Source organism: Notamacropus eugenii, chromosome 2 (assembly GCF_028372415.1).
Source record: "Notamacropus eugenii isolate mMacEug1 chromosome 2, mMacEug1.pri_v2, whole genome shotgun sequence".
NCBI lineage: Eukaryota > Metazoa > Chordata > Mammalia > Diprotodontia > Macropodidae > Notamacropus > Notamacropus eugenii.
Window position 1 is genome coordinate 344454042 of NC_092873.1, and position 16576 is coordinate 344470617.

General features: G+C 37.5%; 1 protein-coding gene across 13 annotated transcripts in view; it reads right to left on the reverse strand.

Moving 5' to 3' along the window:
- Positions 1 to 16576, reverse strand: part of TANC2 (tetratricopeptide repeat, ankyrin repeat and coiled-coil containing 2) — a 551137-nt gene that overhangs the window by 49064 nt on the left and 485497 nt on the right. For all 13 annotated transcript variants that reach the window (XM_072645876.1, XM_072645869.1, XM_072645875.1 and 10 more), the window contains 2 exons: positions 6565 to 6673; positions 613 to 735 (listed from right to left, as the gene is read on the reverse strand). In XM_072645876.1, the coding sequence (XP_072501977.1) occupies positions 613 to 735; positions 6565 to 6673 (232 nt within the window). The remainder of the gene's footprint in view (positions 1 to 612; positions 736 to 6564; positions 6674 to 16576) is intronic.

The following is a 16576-nucleotide window of genomic DNA, read 5'->3' on the forward strand; positions in this document are numbered from 1 at the left end:
TTTTCAACACATCAGTCATTATACTTATAGATGGATAACAAGGCATTTTTTTCCTTTAAAATTTAAAAGTTATTCTGAGCGTAACAAAAACCAAGTAAAACAGGTATTTCCATATATGCAGAACTGAAAAAGATGATTCTATATGAATATATGAATCTTTATTATGTACAACTTGCTTTTCTTTTAAAACATACAATAAATTTAGCATATAATTTTCAAAGCATACCTGCTTGCTCTTCTGTGATTGTTTCTGTCTTTTCTTCTCTATTTTTTTAAAAAGAGCTTTAATCCTATCCCTTGTCCCACTTTCCCTCCCGTTGAAAAAAAAACCCCAATAACAAGGTACTTCTCGAGAGTCTGGGATTGTGGTGGCTTTCTCCTTATCATTTCAATAAGAGGCAGACACCCCAGACTGCTAGATATGAATATAGAAACAGGATGTGACTTAGCAGAGTGTAAGAACAGCTAGAGGGCAGAAAGTAGAGGGGAGGAAAACACAGATGGATTAAATGAAAGGGAATTTTTGATGAAAATAGAAAACTAGACAAAGCATTACCTATTAATGACAAGAAAGATTTTCATATAAATTCTCAAAAAATCTGCTTTGGTTACCTTTATATTTGGAGTATAGAGATTTCGTAAAGATGATAATGCCATAGAAAGACCTTCAGTACTGTAGGAGATCCAGAGACCTTGGAGTATAGAGGAGGATACCCCAACTTTTTTACTCAAACCCTGAAAAAGAAATATTGAGATATTCAAGTTTCTGATCCAGCTAAAGTATGTTCAATAGTGAGCTGTTGACCTCCTGGATCTGACATTAGAGATGAGCATCACCACAAGGATAAATGTTCTCTAAGGAACGACCAAACTGACCTGTCTGCTATCTAGTTTCATTAGTACAAAAGATTATTCCTTCAGTGATGTGCAGAATAAAAGGCTATTGAACATGGGTTTATGGAACAACAAATCCAGTGGGCATATTATTTTTATTTTATAAAGAGATGTATTTAGTTTCTCTGTGTGCCTCCCATTATTTTTCTTGAATACATCTTTTTAACAAAATGGACTTGTCGTGTGTGTGTGTGTGTGTGTGTGTACATGTATATATGTGTATTTGAGAAAGAAGAAGAGATGGGCATGTTTGTAGGCAGTAGGGAAGCAGACACTAGACTGACTGAAAGAGACTGAAGATAAGCGAGAGAGAGAAAGAGAAAGAAAGAAAGAGAGAGAGAGAGAGAGAGAGAGAGAGAGAGAGAGAGAGAGAGAGAGAGAGGGGATGACGGCAAGACAAGCAGACAAGATGGAATGGAATCACCTGGGCAGGTTTAGAGGGGCCTGTCTTGGCAAGGAGTGGGGAAATTCTCTTCATGTGAGATGGGTAAAGGAGAAAAATGGCTTTGGAGTGATATAAGATGAGGAGGGAGTTTTTGGTACATGGTTTTAAGTTTTTCAGCAAAATATGAGAACCCTGTCTCTGTGAAAAGTGGAGAATAGATAAGAGAGACTGTCTAGCAGCAGTGAGAGCCCAGTTGAGGTTATGAGGGATGTCTGTATATACAAAACATATTATATATCTAGATATCTATCTAGATCTAGATATCTGTCTATAAGAGATCTATTATATAGATATCTAGATCAAGAAATCTATAATAGATTACATATAACTATATATCTATCTCTAGATAGATATCTATATAACTATCTCTAGATACCTGTGCATGTGTGTATAGACACACACAGCATACATGTAAATATACATACATACATGCATATTTTTTGATCAGCCCTGTGATTTCATTGGTGTAAGGAGTTCCCAAGTGAAGAATTACCTCCATTAATGAAGATTAGCACCTTCCCTGAAACTTGTAGCTTTACAGAGTGGTCTGAGGTACTGGGAGGTTAAACGGTTTGCTTGGCAAGGGTCAGACCATCAGTATGTGTCAGTGGCAGGATCTGTGCCTAGGTCGGTCTTCCTGATTCTAGTCCAGCTCTCCAAGCATTATACCATGTTCTTTTTTTCTTATTATATTTTAAAAATTATGAATTTAATAGTCATCAATAAGCATAATTATTTCAAGGAAAAAAATGAAGGTCATACAGGAAAATCTAAAAATACACAGAATATAAAATGAAATTCAAAAGGGAATGTGGTCATGTCCTTGTCATAGCAGGGCCAGCTTCTCTAGAAACACCTCCTTATCTCTGTGCTCAGTCCTCTCTCCTACTCCCTGATGCAGAAAGAGAAGGGCTGCTGAAGGAAGAATGGAAAGGTTGGCACCAACTACCCCTGCTGATCCTCCCATCCTGATAGGGAAAGTCAAACTACTTTAAAGAACACTGGACAGGTCTATGGTGCCTAATTCATTGCTAGAATGGGGTTTATTTTCCTAGTTACAAATGCCAGGAGTGCAGAGGAGGGAAAGGCTAAAGTGAAATCAGTTTAAAATTCAACAAGCATTTAATAAGTATCTATCATATTAAAGATTTTGTGCTATGGCTTAGGAAGATAAAGGAGGTTTCAAAGTGCTTATATTCTGTTGTCTAACTCTCTAGACTACATACTTTCTTTTTTTTATGGTGTAGCCAACCAGTAGCTCGTTTAGCCTGCTATGCTGGGGATTTAGCTCTCAAAGCTGCCTAGAGTATTGGTTCTCTTGTTAAGGACTAGGGGCAACAAAATATTTAGCTAAAATTTGTTGTCGTTCAATCATGTTTGACTCTTCATGACCCCATTTGGAGTTTCTTAGCACGGATACTGGAGTGTTTTGTCATTTCTGTCTCAGATGAGGAAACTGAGGCAAACAGGGTTACCCAGCTTAAAAGTGTCTGAGATTAGATTTGAACTCAGGTATTCCTGACTCCAGGGCTGGTGCTTTATCCTTTGCACCCACCCAGCTGCCCTTAGCTAAGCTACATCTACAGAACCTCAATGGAGATCCTAGACTAGGGGAAGGACATGAAAACATATACAAATAACTGTAAGCAAAAAAGCCCCAAACCAAAAAAAACCCCAAAAAACAAAAAAACCAAACAAACCCCATATGACAAGTGAACCAGAGATGCGTAGAAAACAGTCTTTGCTGATTGTGAAGGTGGAATCCAAAGATGGAGGAGGTAGAGTTTTAGTTGGATTTAAAGAATGGATAGGAATTCAATAGCTAGAGGGCGACAAGTGCATATCACATACAGGATACAGTTTGAACAAAGGAGCTTCCTTCCTCTACTTAGGATTCTGTATGAGAATGGTCCCTAAGTTGTCCTATTACACATACCCCATGGCCCCTGTTCAATACCATGTGTGAGACTCTTGAGTTTCTGAGATGAGCCATCATCTGCAACAGTTGGGTGTAATGAAAAGAGTGAATAGGCCTTTCACTAATAGTTCCAGCATCTTCTGGCCACTCATTATTATTATACAAATTCAATTGATTTGTGCTAATATAACCCATTTCAGCAGATTTGTTCATGTATAAAGAAATATGTCAAAACTTTAAGCGGAGGTATCACTAAATAGCAGGTTGGCTTGTTTAAGAAATAAGGCTTCATAATTCCAATATTTTTTGAAGGATTCCACGTGCTACTTTCAATAACACAGTCTACTTAGTGTAGTTTCAGAGTTCACTCCACTCTATAGTCCTACAAAGGCAAAGAGCTACATCATTTGGTGACTCAGACTCCTCACTTGTGGAAAGGCTTTCCCTGAACAAAAATGAACAATAAATGACTGAAAGAGGAACAGATGCAGCAGAGTCCAGGTGAGTATCTTAAGGAGGAACTGCTTGGTAAGGACAAGAACCCAAGCTTTCAAATTGGATTTGTGGGGTAGCAAAGCACTATCATAGCTTCATTTAAGATTGTTCTGAGGTACCATCAGGACAGAAGATGCAGTAGAAGACACAGTTTATTGCTGTTTTCTACCTCCATGCCTGTGAAAACACAGGAAACACTCAACCTGCTCCAGTTAGTTGGTTCTGGACCATGCTTCACACATCTCCTCTAGCCATCTGCTAGGACGCTAGGACCTACACATGGACATCTTGTCTTCTGCCATGCATCCACTACTGGACTGTACCTCTCTGTTCTTATTCCCTCCCCTACTTTCCATATCTTGATCTAATTCTGGGAGCAAAGATCAAATCAACATTATCATTGCTACTGGAAAAGGTGCAACAAATTACTGCTGTATGGCTCTACTTACAATCCCTACAGTTGCCTAGACCAGCAGTTCCCAAACTTTTATTTTAGGACCCCTTTATATTCTTAAAAATTGGGAATCCTCTCTCTCTCAAGAGCTTTTGTATATGGAGTTATATCTACCAGTATTTACCATAGTAGAAATTAAACCATCTTAGTAGTTTTATGAAGATAGCTGTAATTTTGTGGACCTCCTGAAAGGGATCTGGAGACCCCCAGGGGCTTCTGGACCATACTTTGACTACCCTGGCCAACACTGACTACCCTGGCCAACACTCTTCAATATGTATTATATCTCCCCCATGAGAATATAAGGTCCTTGAGAATAGGGACTATTTCCTTTCTGGACTTCAATCCTCAGTACCTAGCATAGCTCCTGGTACATAGGAGGCACATAATAAAAACTAGTTGATTTACTGCCACAGACTGACGTCTTAGCTAACTATTGTCCTTTATGGTAACAGCATGGAAAAACCTTAGACTAATAAATCTTAAGCACACATGAATTAATAGAATGCAGGGGAAAATTTGAATCATAGGATGCTTTCTTCTGTGACTTGAAAAAACTTTACTTCATTCCCATAACTCAAGGACAGACAAGATAGGACAACATCAAAATACAAATTAAAAAAATCCAAATCCTGGATTCTGAATTCTATGGAAAGAAATTCCAGGGAGTTATAACAATTACCACACAAGAACAGAAAAGGATGGAACCACAAGGCCATGGCTTAGTATAGGCATTTGCCGGGATGTGTAAACCCATCTCCATCTTTTGTGTAAGGTAAGTCTCAGTTTCCTCATTCATCAAATCTACTGCTGTGGCATTCAATTCAATTCAATGAAAACTTATTAAGTGTTTACTGAGAGCATGGCACTGTGCACAGTATAATCGTCCTAGCTTTCTGAGAATTACATGTACCAGTCTACCGCCTGCAGCATTGGACCCTGCTGTGATACTATTTTACGGAGCCCTTACACTGATGAGGAACACTAAGGAACAAGTGTAAGGAGCTGCCTCTGGTGGCTAGCCAGCCACTGCTGTGACACAGACCTTAGGCCCTGACTTAGTGTGCTTTCATTCCCTTAGTGAATGTGTCATCCTTGCCTCTTGTGCTGGCTCACAAAGGGGTATAACCATTTTAATTGTGCTCAGTGGACAGAACACTGTTATTATCTTTATCATGTAGATATTTCCTTCATCTCTATCCTCTTCACTATCCCTAAAATTATAGTCCTTGTCTTTTCTGCTGTTAACTTGGGGATGGCTTCCCCTTCTCTTGTGCCTGAAATTCCCTTTCTGCTATTCTTACTCTGGTAAGAATTCCCACTCATTACCACATTCCTCCTTGTCTTGGGCTTACTGTGGCTTCTCTCTCTCTCAGTTGATAACAATGAGTCTGTGTTTCTGGAAGGGAGAAGGTGGGGCCTGAGAAAGCACAGATGTATCCAGGCAAACAAATCAAGTGACTGCTGTTTGAGATGAACATAAGAAGACTGAAGAAAATTCAAGATACTGTCTCAACTGCCTAAAATAAAGTTGGATTTTGGATTCTTTCGGCTCTACTAAATTTTGAGATAAAGTCGTTATCTCAAAGGCAACAGATAAATTTCTCATTGATTTACATAGTGGTGATAGGCTAGATACCCTAACACTAAAATAGATATCACAAAGTCCCATGCATTAAAGCATATAGTAGCCCTTCTACCCCTGAGAGTTTGCAGAGGTCCTCAGACTCTACTAATTATCTAATGTCTAAGCTGACAGCAGATTAGAAGTAGGAAATTAGAAGGGAAGGGGGAGAGGGGATGCTACAGATATTTACCATGAATAGCAATGAGAGGTGATAGCTATCAGAAAAAGACATAGAAGAATTATAAAAAGAGGAAACCAGAATCTTAAAAATATTAGGATCTGAGGTCACAGAGGGCAAATAGCCCTAGAAACCTTAATACATTATAAAGAGAGCTTTTTATTACAGTCTTTATTACCTTGAATTGATGTCTATCATGAGCATACTTTAGGGTTATTACTAAAAGGTTAAATTATAATGCTCAGTATGTTTCATAAGGCAGGGAAGCCTTAACACATTTTATAAAAACTTCAGTACAAAATAATGAATAATTACAAAAATAAATTTTATAAGTTTTGGTGATTTTTTGAGTTCTTAAAGAGGTCTGAAGGTTCTGTACACCTGAGGTTTTGATTATACTCTTAAGATTCTTAAGGATATAATTTAAGAAATATAATATAATAATATAATTTAAGAAAATGGGGATTATATTGAAGCAACAAGTATCTTCATGCATATAGTGTTTGGTGGTGTTCTGATAATGGAGACAATAAGCTTTGATTTCTCTTGCTACCTTAAAAATGTGTGCTTTGAGAATATGATGTCCCAATTCAATAGTCTGCTGTCGGTTTAGCTTTCCTTCTTGACGGGAAAACCAGAAGGCAAGTAATGTGTGACCACTCCTAGAAAGAAAGAAAAAGAGAACAAATAAATATCAGGTTCATTTTATTCTTTTTAAAAACTTCTATCCCTCTCATCTTTTGTGAGTTCAGGAAGACTTTATCTCTGACGATGCTCTATCTCACTGATTCCCAGGAAATGGTCCCTACTACCTGACAGGGAGACGTGAAAATGTGCCTTTTTAATGGTTCTAAGTTCCTACTGGGGTAACTAAGTGGCACAGTAGATAGAATGCCAGGCCTGGAGTCAGGAAGACTCATCTTCCTGAGTTCAAATCTGGCCTCAGATACTTACTAGCTATGTGATCTTGAGCCAGTCACTTAACCCTGTTTGCCTCAGTTCCCTCATCCTTCAAATGAGCTGGAGAAGGAAATGGCAAACTTCTCCAGTGTCTTTGCAAAAAAAAAAAAAAAAACCCAAACCCAAACTCAAAACACCAAATGGGATCACAAAGAGTTGGACACGACTGAAAAATGACTGAACAAAATTCTTACCACTGAACCACAGTGGGTGACTAACTCACATCCTTTCTACCCAATCACAGCACTTCTAGAATTATAAGATGGCACATCTAGTAGCTCACATATAGCCCACACACAGATGGTAGCAATAGTCTTTTCTCTTCCTCTCCAATTTACAAATTCCAAATCATAAAACAGAGGCCAAGGAACTTTAAGAGTTACCCCAAAATCTGATCATTTAAGACTTCCTTCTCTTGTACTGTATGTAGCCTTATGCAAGTTTAGCACTACCTCAATATTCTCTCCCTCAGGATGGTGGCAGTCAAAGCATTTTGTGCCCCCAGGTGACACAGTTCCTCAGTTACTTTCCCTAGAATCACATATAAGAAAGGTCTTGTCTGAAATTCCAATAAATTCACCAAACAAATGGAAATAATACTGAGTCATGACAGATGACTTGAGAGTCAGGCAAGTGGATATTTTCACAAATCCAACCTTTTATTTCTAGGACTTGTTAAATGTCCTTGTGAAAAACCCTGAGAAACAGAATGCCTTCATTTTGATATGCCAGAAAGGGCAGAAGCCATATATTATATAGGAGACCTCATAGGAAAATTATCAAGAGGAAATTTAACCATTCTTTGGCTTCATAAAAATTAATTTTTTTGTTATTCTGAACTTGACAAACATCCACAAAAATGAACATTTCTATATGGAAAGAAAAGAAATATAGAGGCTAGAGCTGGATATTTGTATCTGTGAGTCATATGCATAAAGGTAATTAAAATGGGAGTTTATGAGATACTCCCACAGTTGAGGGAGTATGAAATGGATGATGATCCAGCAAAAGATATTATGAAAGAGTAAATAGATGGGAAGAAAACCCAAAGTACAGTACCATAAAAACTTATAGAAGCAAGGGTATCCAGAAGGAGAAGGTCATCAACAATATCAATCTTTGTAGAAAAGTCAAGAAAGAGAACTAAAAAATGGCCATTAGATTTGGCAATTAAGAGATCAAAAGCTCATATATTCACAGGTTCGTAGATCTACAGATAAAAGGCACCTTTGAAACCATTTAGAACAACTCCTGATATATTATTGGAAAGTGTGATTTGGGCTGAGTGATTAGGTGGGAAGTGAGTGCAAAGGATTGAGAAGTGAGCAAGAAGAGCAGGAATAGAGGCAATAGATGGCTATGAAAGTGACAAGAAATATAGAAGAATAACGTACAGGGGACAGAGAGGAGGGTCTACCAGGGACTTTGTTAAGACCTGAACTTATCTGAAGGCATCCTGGAAGGGAGCGAGCCAATGGAGGAGACTAGAGAGGATCATCCATGTTTTACTTTATATTTGAACATGATTATTACTCCTAATCCACTAACTGTGGATGTAGGTTGTCTACAAAGACCAAGACTTGGCTTTACAGCTCTTTACATTCTTCACACAAGTAAGGATTATTCTCTGCTTTGAAATGCCTGTTTTTCTTAATGCCTTTGCAACCTACCTCTGGGCTTTGGGTCAAATTGGGCTCTGCCTCCATCTAACAGTTGCTGGGTATAGAACTAATGTGTTTCTGGGTTTAAGTGGAACAAACAGCCTTGTTCCCTCATCTAGAATAAAATGTGGGAAAGTGGAGTTTGGGGCAAAAGCAGGTAGTTACTCGGGGAGTTTCTATTGGTTTCCTTAGATTTTAAGACTGGCTATGGCAAAAAATTTCATTTTTTGGCCAATGTAGATTTTCTACATTAAAATATTTGTATATTTGTATATTTTTGTATATTTGTATATATTTGTATTTGTATATATTATATTACATATAATATGTATTATAAAATACTATCTTTTATGCTATTATGGATGGATTAAAGAACAGTAAAGGTTACTGTAGGCATATAACAAGGATCATAGTAAGTGTGAAAAGGATAAGGAATTGGTCACTCTGAATACTATCTGACTATGAATGCACATTGATATCAATCCAATATTTATTACTAAACATGTGGAGCATGTACACAGAAGGGAGAAAAATGAAAACAGATCTGAATGGAGGATTGAGTTAGTATAGATAATATGTCAAAAGCTGTGCATTCCATAGGTCACTGGAATATGAAATAGAAAAGTAGTTTATAAACTGATATTCAGAGAAATTAATATAGAACACATACATTCCTAAAAGGCAGGGAAGATTTAAGAAAGCACAATAAATCTTACAAAATAATTTTTTTCTTTAAATAACACAGAACTGAAGTTGGTTGCCATAAACTTATTGACACTTGGACATACCTTTTCAACAGGCTGGATTACTATTGATAATAAATGATTATTCATGATGCAAATGAATGGGAGGTAATAAAGTCTGGGAATAAGAAATTAGGAAAGATCCTGGAAGGGTTATAGGATAATTCCTAGTCAGCATGGAGAGGCAGGGGTTGAGTCTTACATGAATTAATGCTTATACTTAAAGCAAGATTTGAGGATAAGGATAGAGTATTTCTCTTGCCTTATTATTTGATAAAAATGACTATATAGTTAGCTAAAACACTATTGAATACTACCTTTTCATATAACTTTTGTAAAAATGCTAGGCTAGTAAACTCTTGGATTTTTTTGTGGAGTATTTCTGCCTCATAAATTAGTCATCTTTGAGTTCTTTCTCTCTTTACATGCTATGTATTCTTCCACCTTTGTATTCATGCTACTACTCTCCCCAACCTGCTTCAGAGTTAATTCCATTTAGGATTATTACAAAACTACCTTACAACAACCTCTTAACTGTTCTCCCTGCTTCTAGTCTTTCCTCCTTTTGATCCATCCAGAATACAGATGCTAACCTAATCTTTTTAAAAACCTTTCATCAAAAAAAAAAAAATCGCTGCCTCAAAAATCTTCACTGCTTCCCTGTAGATCAAGTAAAAATCTCTTCTACCTAGCATTCAAAGTGTTTTATAATGTGGTCACAAACTACTTTTTCCAACATTTTCTCCCATTACTTCTCAAAATGAATTCTCTGCTCTTGCCAGAATGGTTTTCCCAAATGCACTGGGATATTACTCATATTCCCACCTCCATTCTTTTACTCATGCTTCTCCCCTTTGCTTATCCAAATCTTACTCATCATATAAGGTCCAGCTCATCCTTATCCACAAAGTCTTTCTTAATCTTCCAATTCACAATGACTTTTCTCTCTATTAACCATCACCAACACTTACATGGATCAGTTATTTGAGCCTCTACCAGTATATTCTTTTGTACTGTTATCTCCACATTTCAAGTTTGTCTCTTGTCTCCCCAACTAGAATGAGTTAGCTAAGAACAAGATTATGCCTAAGATACTTCTGTATGAAAGTCAGAGTATAGTGGAATGTACATAGTACCAAATAACGTACAAAGGATGGACTCAATAAATACTTGCTGAAAGTACGAAAATCATAAGGGAATAGCCAAGAACAAGGACTAAGATTGCTAGATTGGTACTTTATGTACATAGTACCAAATAACGTACAAAGGATGGACTCAATAAATACTTGCTGAAAGTACGAAAATCATAAAGGAATAGCCAAGAACAAGGACTAAGATTGCTAGATTGGTACTTTATTCTTACCTGTCTTTTTCTTTCTTCTTAGCTAGTTTTACATATTAAGGATCATAAGGTAAGAGATTTTAGGGTTTGAAGGGATCTCTAAAATCATATACTCCAATCTACTAATCTTACAGATGAGGGAACCTGAGGCCCAGAGAAGTAAAGGTACTTGTTCAGTGTCTCAGAAGTAACAGGAAGCAGAGACTTGAGGTAGTAGAATTTGAAACCAGATGTGACACTTCTCACTAAATCACCTTTCTGCTCCAATAAAAAATGGATCAGAAGAGGGATCTGAAACCACTTAAATGTACTTCTAAAAATTATGTAAATCAAATTTTTGTAAGTTGAATATTATTTCCCCATATCATTAATTCAAAGATGTCATAGATTGGTTTTCCTCCCTTTACCTTCAATGGCCCTTACTACTTTAGCTTTAAGTTTCTCCACCCTTTCCTTTTCCAGACCTCAATACCTATAAGTAAACAATTAAGCAGGCTTAAAACTAAGGAAAACTTTTCTCATATAAATAGCTCCTCTCAAATTATCTGTTTTGCAAGTCAAAGAGTTTACCAGTACCCAATTTTTTGACACTCCCTTACCCCATAATAACTCACATTTATAACTGGACATCCCAAAAGTCAGTGTAATTTTAAGCTACTAAATCTGAAGAATAATGGCTACGATTTCTAAATTCAACTAAACTGCTAAATTTAAGCTACAGACTTTTACCTAATTCTATTGCACTTCAAAGATACTATGTTTTTCACGAACTGAAGGTTTGTGGCAATTTTGTGTCAAGCAAGCTTATTGGTTCCATTTTTCCAACAGTGTGTGTTCAAATTGTGCCTCTGTATTGCATTTTGGTAATTCTCAAAATATTTCAAACTTTTTCATTATTATTATATCTGTTATGGAAATCTGTAATCACTGATCTTTGATGTTACTATTGTATTTGTTTTGGGACACCATGAACCATATCTATATAAGATAGCAAATGTAACAGATAAATGTATATGTTCTGACTGCTCCATCAACCATCTATTCCTGTTTTTCTCCTTCAGGCTCCCTATTCCCTAAGACACAAAAATATTGAAATTAGGTCAATTAATACCATGACCTCTAAGTGTTCAAATGAAATGATGAATCAACGTGGCAAACTTCATTGTTGTCTTATTCAAGAAACTGCCACAGCTACCCCAACCATCAGCAACCACCACCCTGATCAGCAGTCATTAATATCAAGGGAAGACCCTCCATCAGCAAGAAGATAATGACTCGTTGAAGATTTCTAATGATGATTAGCATTTTTTAGCAATAAAGTATTTTTTAAAAATATTGAGGTATGTACATTTTAAAGAAGACAAGACTATTGCTCACTTAATAAAATACAGTATAGTGTAAGCATAATTTTACCTGCACTCAGAAACCAAAAAATTCTTGTGACTTGCTTTATTGTGGTTATTTGCTTTATTGTATTAGTCTGGAACAACCCCACAATCTCTGAGCCTTCCCTATACTGAAACTTAAAACTGTGCTGACTTTTGGTACATCCTATATGGTGCAACATGTCTTCCTTATATTTATCCTATGAGGTAGGTAACAGAAATATTTATTATGTACTTCCCCTTATCCTCCAACTTTACAGATAAGGAAACAGATGCAGAGACACTAAGTTATGTTCTCAAGGATAAAAAGCAAATAAACTGGCAGAGCCAGACCTACAACCAAGGTCTTAAATTCAAGTCCAGTATAATTTTCATTACATCTCACTGTGTTAGGCTGGTCTTCATATGATTATACACAATTAAACAACGTTTTTTACCAACAGATTTCTTGTTCACTCTAGTTTTAGAGTTTTGATTGGTGAAGCTATGAGTACATTTTAACAAATGGTCTTAAATGTATTCAGTAAATGTTTTTTCTAACATTTCCTTTGTCATAGTCTTGCATTTTGCTTTAGATTCTGTAGACAACACATTTGACTTTAATTAGAAGAAGATTCCTATTGCCTGGGATACTGAAGATTGAAAGGCAGAGGAAAGAACTGAGGGTAGGAATGGGGCTGCATTTATCTCAAGGCCAATGAATGGAAACAAAGTGAAAAAAGTATTCATCCTCCGTATTAGCTACTTGTAAAGAGCACCTTACCAGAGGATTGGTCTAGCAGGCTCCTGGATAACATATATGTCATCCTTATGTTTCATATTAGTTATAAACCATATCTATGGCCCACTGACTGTTCAGAACAATTGGCTCCCTATTCCCAACAAGCATGATTTGTTTCCATGCCTGAAAGAGAGTTCTATGTATTCTTTTAACTACAGGAGCACCAGATGAAATGATCTGTTATGGAATGACTCACAGAATTTCTCAGGAGCTTGTTATGCATTACAAGCAATCTCAATGCCACTCTGCAAGGGTGAGCAAGAAGGAAGGGAGGTGAGGCAATTTGCCTTGAGTTCCAAGGGATCTTTAGTAACACGTACAAAGCATCGTGCTAGGTGCTGGGGGAAGATAAAGAGCTTAGATAAGATATAATTTCTGTGAGAGTGGAGCTTACAGTCTACTAGATAAGACACAGATAACTATACTACTATATTACATAGTAAACACACTGAAGAGTTACAAAATAAAGTACTATCTATGCAAGATCAGAGGGGGAAAGTTATTAATCACAGGAGTACTGGGGAAGGTTTCCTAAAGAAGATAACATTTTGGCTGATCCTAAAATATGGGTAAAATTCCAACAGGTGGAAGTTGGGGGTGGTGATGAGGAAAATGACATTCTAGGTACAAAAACTGTATCATATGTTATGGGGAAAGAGAATAGCCAGTTTTGTTGGGGCCTTGTATGCATGAAGAGGAATAAAAGCAAGGAAGGCTGAAAAGGTAGTGTGGAGCCAGAGGGTCACAACCTTAAAAGACCAAACAAAGAAGCCTGAACTTTACTCAACAGGAAATAGAGAGACATAAGATTGTGAGCAAAGGGGTCATACAACTATATCATGGGATTGAGAACTATAAGGGGCTTGAGAAATCATCTAGTCCAACCTTCTTATTTTATAGCTGGAAATGCAAAGAACTACAAAAAAAGAAGATTATTCTGGTAGAATATGAAGAATGTGTTAGAGAAAGAAAACTTCTAAGAAGGTTATTGCATCACAGGCAGATGACAATAAGGGGCTGAATTTGCATGTCTCCTGTAGTCCTCCCCTGACATTGACTTACAGGCTTTTAATCTAAAAAAATTATTTTACAGACTGGCAAACTTAAAATTACTCTTCCTAAGACACCACTCTGCACATTGTTCAAAGCTCCTCAGCATCTTGCACTGCTCAAAGTACTGTGGATTTAGAAGTCTAGCCCAGTATGACTTTCTTGTGCTTCTGGAGACATTTAGATTATTGCAAATGTCTGTCAATAGAATTTTACTCATCACAGCAATAGCCCTTGTTACTCCTCATTGGGCAGCAACAACTTTTGATGTCCCAGTAACCTTATTAAAAAGACTGGTTGCTGACATCGATCTTGGCACTACTTATTCCTCTGTGGGAGTCTTCCAACATGGGAAAGTGGAGATCATTGCTAATGACCAAGAAAACAGAACCAACCCAAGTTAGGTCATGTTGATTGACATGGAACATTTAACTGGTGATGCTGCAAAGAATCAAGCTGCAATGAACCTCATCAACACAATCTCTGATACCAAGAATCTAATGGGTCACAGAGAGGATGACACAGATGTTTGATCAGACATGAAGCATTGGACTTTCTTTCAAATTCACTACTCAGTGGTGGTGAATGATGTAGGTAGGTCTAAGTCTAAGGAGAATATACAGGGTAGACCAAAAGCTTCTATCTAGAAGAAACCTCCTTGATCAAGAGGAGAGAAATTGCTGAAACTTACCTTGGGAAGACTGGTACAAATGCTGTGGTCACAGTAACAACTACTGGAAATGTTTCCCTATGTCAGGTTACCAAGGATGACTGAATTATAGTTGGTCTCAATGTACTCTGAATCATTGATGAGCCAACTGTTACAACTGCCTATGGTTTGGACAAAAAGGTTGGTGCTTAGAGAATGTGTTGATCTTTGACTTTTTAGATAGTATTTTTGATATTTCCATTCTTACCACTGAAGATGGTATCTTTGAAGTCATTTACATTTGGGGATATGCATTTGGGTGAAGAAGACTTTTGATAACCACAAGGCTAACCATCTCATTGCTGAGTTCAAGTGAAAGTACAAGAAAAACTTCAGTGAGAATAAGAGGGTTGTCCACTGAGTATGTACGGTTGTGAACGTGGAAAGCATCTACTATTGTGATTGTGTGTTCATCCTCTGTTGCCGAAGATCATGCCATCAGAGAAATAATGATATGACTTGTACTTGACTTTGTTTTGAGTGAGGGAGGGCTGTGCAGGTTACCAGCCTCACTTCTCCTCCAGAGCCATCTGAATTCAGTGACCACATATTCATCAGGATGACTGGAGATGACCCAGGATGAGGCAACTGGGGTTAAGTGACTTGCCCATGGTCACATAGCTAGTGAGTGTCAAGTGTCTGAGGTGAGATTTGAACTCAGGCCCTCCTGACTCCTGCACTGATACTCTATCTACTGCATCACCCATCTGCCCTCTTATTGTGATTGACTTCCTCTATGAAAGTACTGACTTCCATATTTCTATCATCCATGCTCATTCTGAAGAGCCAAATGCCGACCTCTTCCATGGCATACTGGGCCCTGTGAAAAAGACCCAAAGGGATGCCAAACTAGATTAAGCCACAAATACATGACATTGTTTTAGTGTCTGGTTCTACTCATATTCCCAAGATGCAGAAACTTTCTGTAGGATATCTTCAATGGCAAAGAGCTATTTATGGTGCAGCTGTCTAGGCTGCCATCTTGTTTGGGAATAAATCTTTTTACTTGCTACTGTTGGCTGTCACTTCTCTTTTCCTTGGCACTGAAACTTGCTGACAGTTCTGATCAATGCCATACCACCATCCCTTCTAAGCAGACACAGACCTCTCCCATTTACTCAGACAAAAAATATTGTGCTTATTTAAGTTTATGAAGTTGAGAGAACAATGACAAAGAATAACAACTTACTTGGCAAATTTGAGCTCCCTAGAATTGCCCCTGACTCCAGGGATATTCCTTAGATTGAAGACTTTGACATTGATGCAAATGACATCTTTAATGTATCTTCTGTAGATCAGAGCATAGGTAAGGAAAATAAGATCTGCACTGCCAATGACAAAGGTCACTTGAGTGGATTGTCCAGGAAGCTGAGAAGTACTGAAGGCTGAAGATGAGAACCAGAAAGGTGAGGTATCTTTCAAGAATTTACTTCAGTCTTTTGTGTGTGTGTGTGTGTGTGCATGCACATGCGTGTATGTGTATGTATTTTAAACATGAAGGCTATAATGGAGCATGATAAACTCCAAGGCAAAATTGGTAAGGACAAACAGAAGATCCTTGACAAATATAATGAAATAACCAACTGGCTGGATAAGAACTAGACTGCTGAGAAGGAAGGATATGAGCAGCAGCAGACAGAATTGGAGAAGGTTTGCAAGCCTATCATTATTAAGCTGTATCAGAGTGTCCAGTCATCTCCATGAGGCATGCCTGGTGAATTCCCAGGTGCTAAGCAGCCCCATTCCCAAGTGTTACTTCTGGACCCACTACTGAAAAAGTTAACTAAATGCACCAGAAGAAAGAGCATGTTACATAACTTTCCAAAAACGGAAGAACTCAAATTTGTAGCCAAGGCATCAGTAGGTAAAAAAATAACAATTAAGTTTCTGTGTAAATCTGGCCATTCTGAATTCCTGAAAGTGTGCAGCGGGAG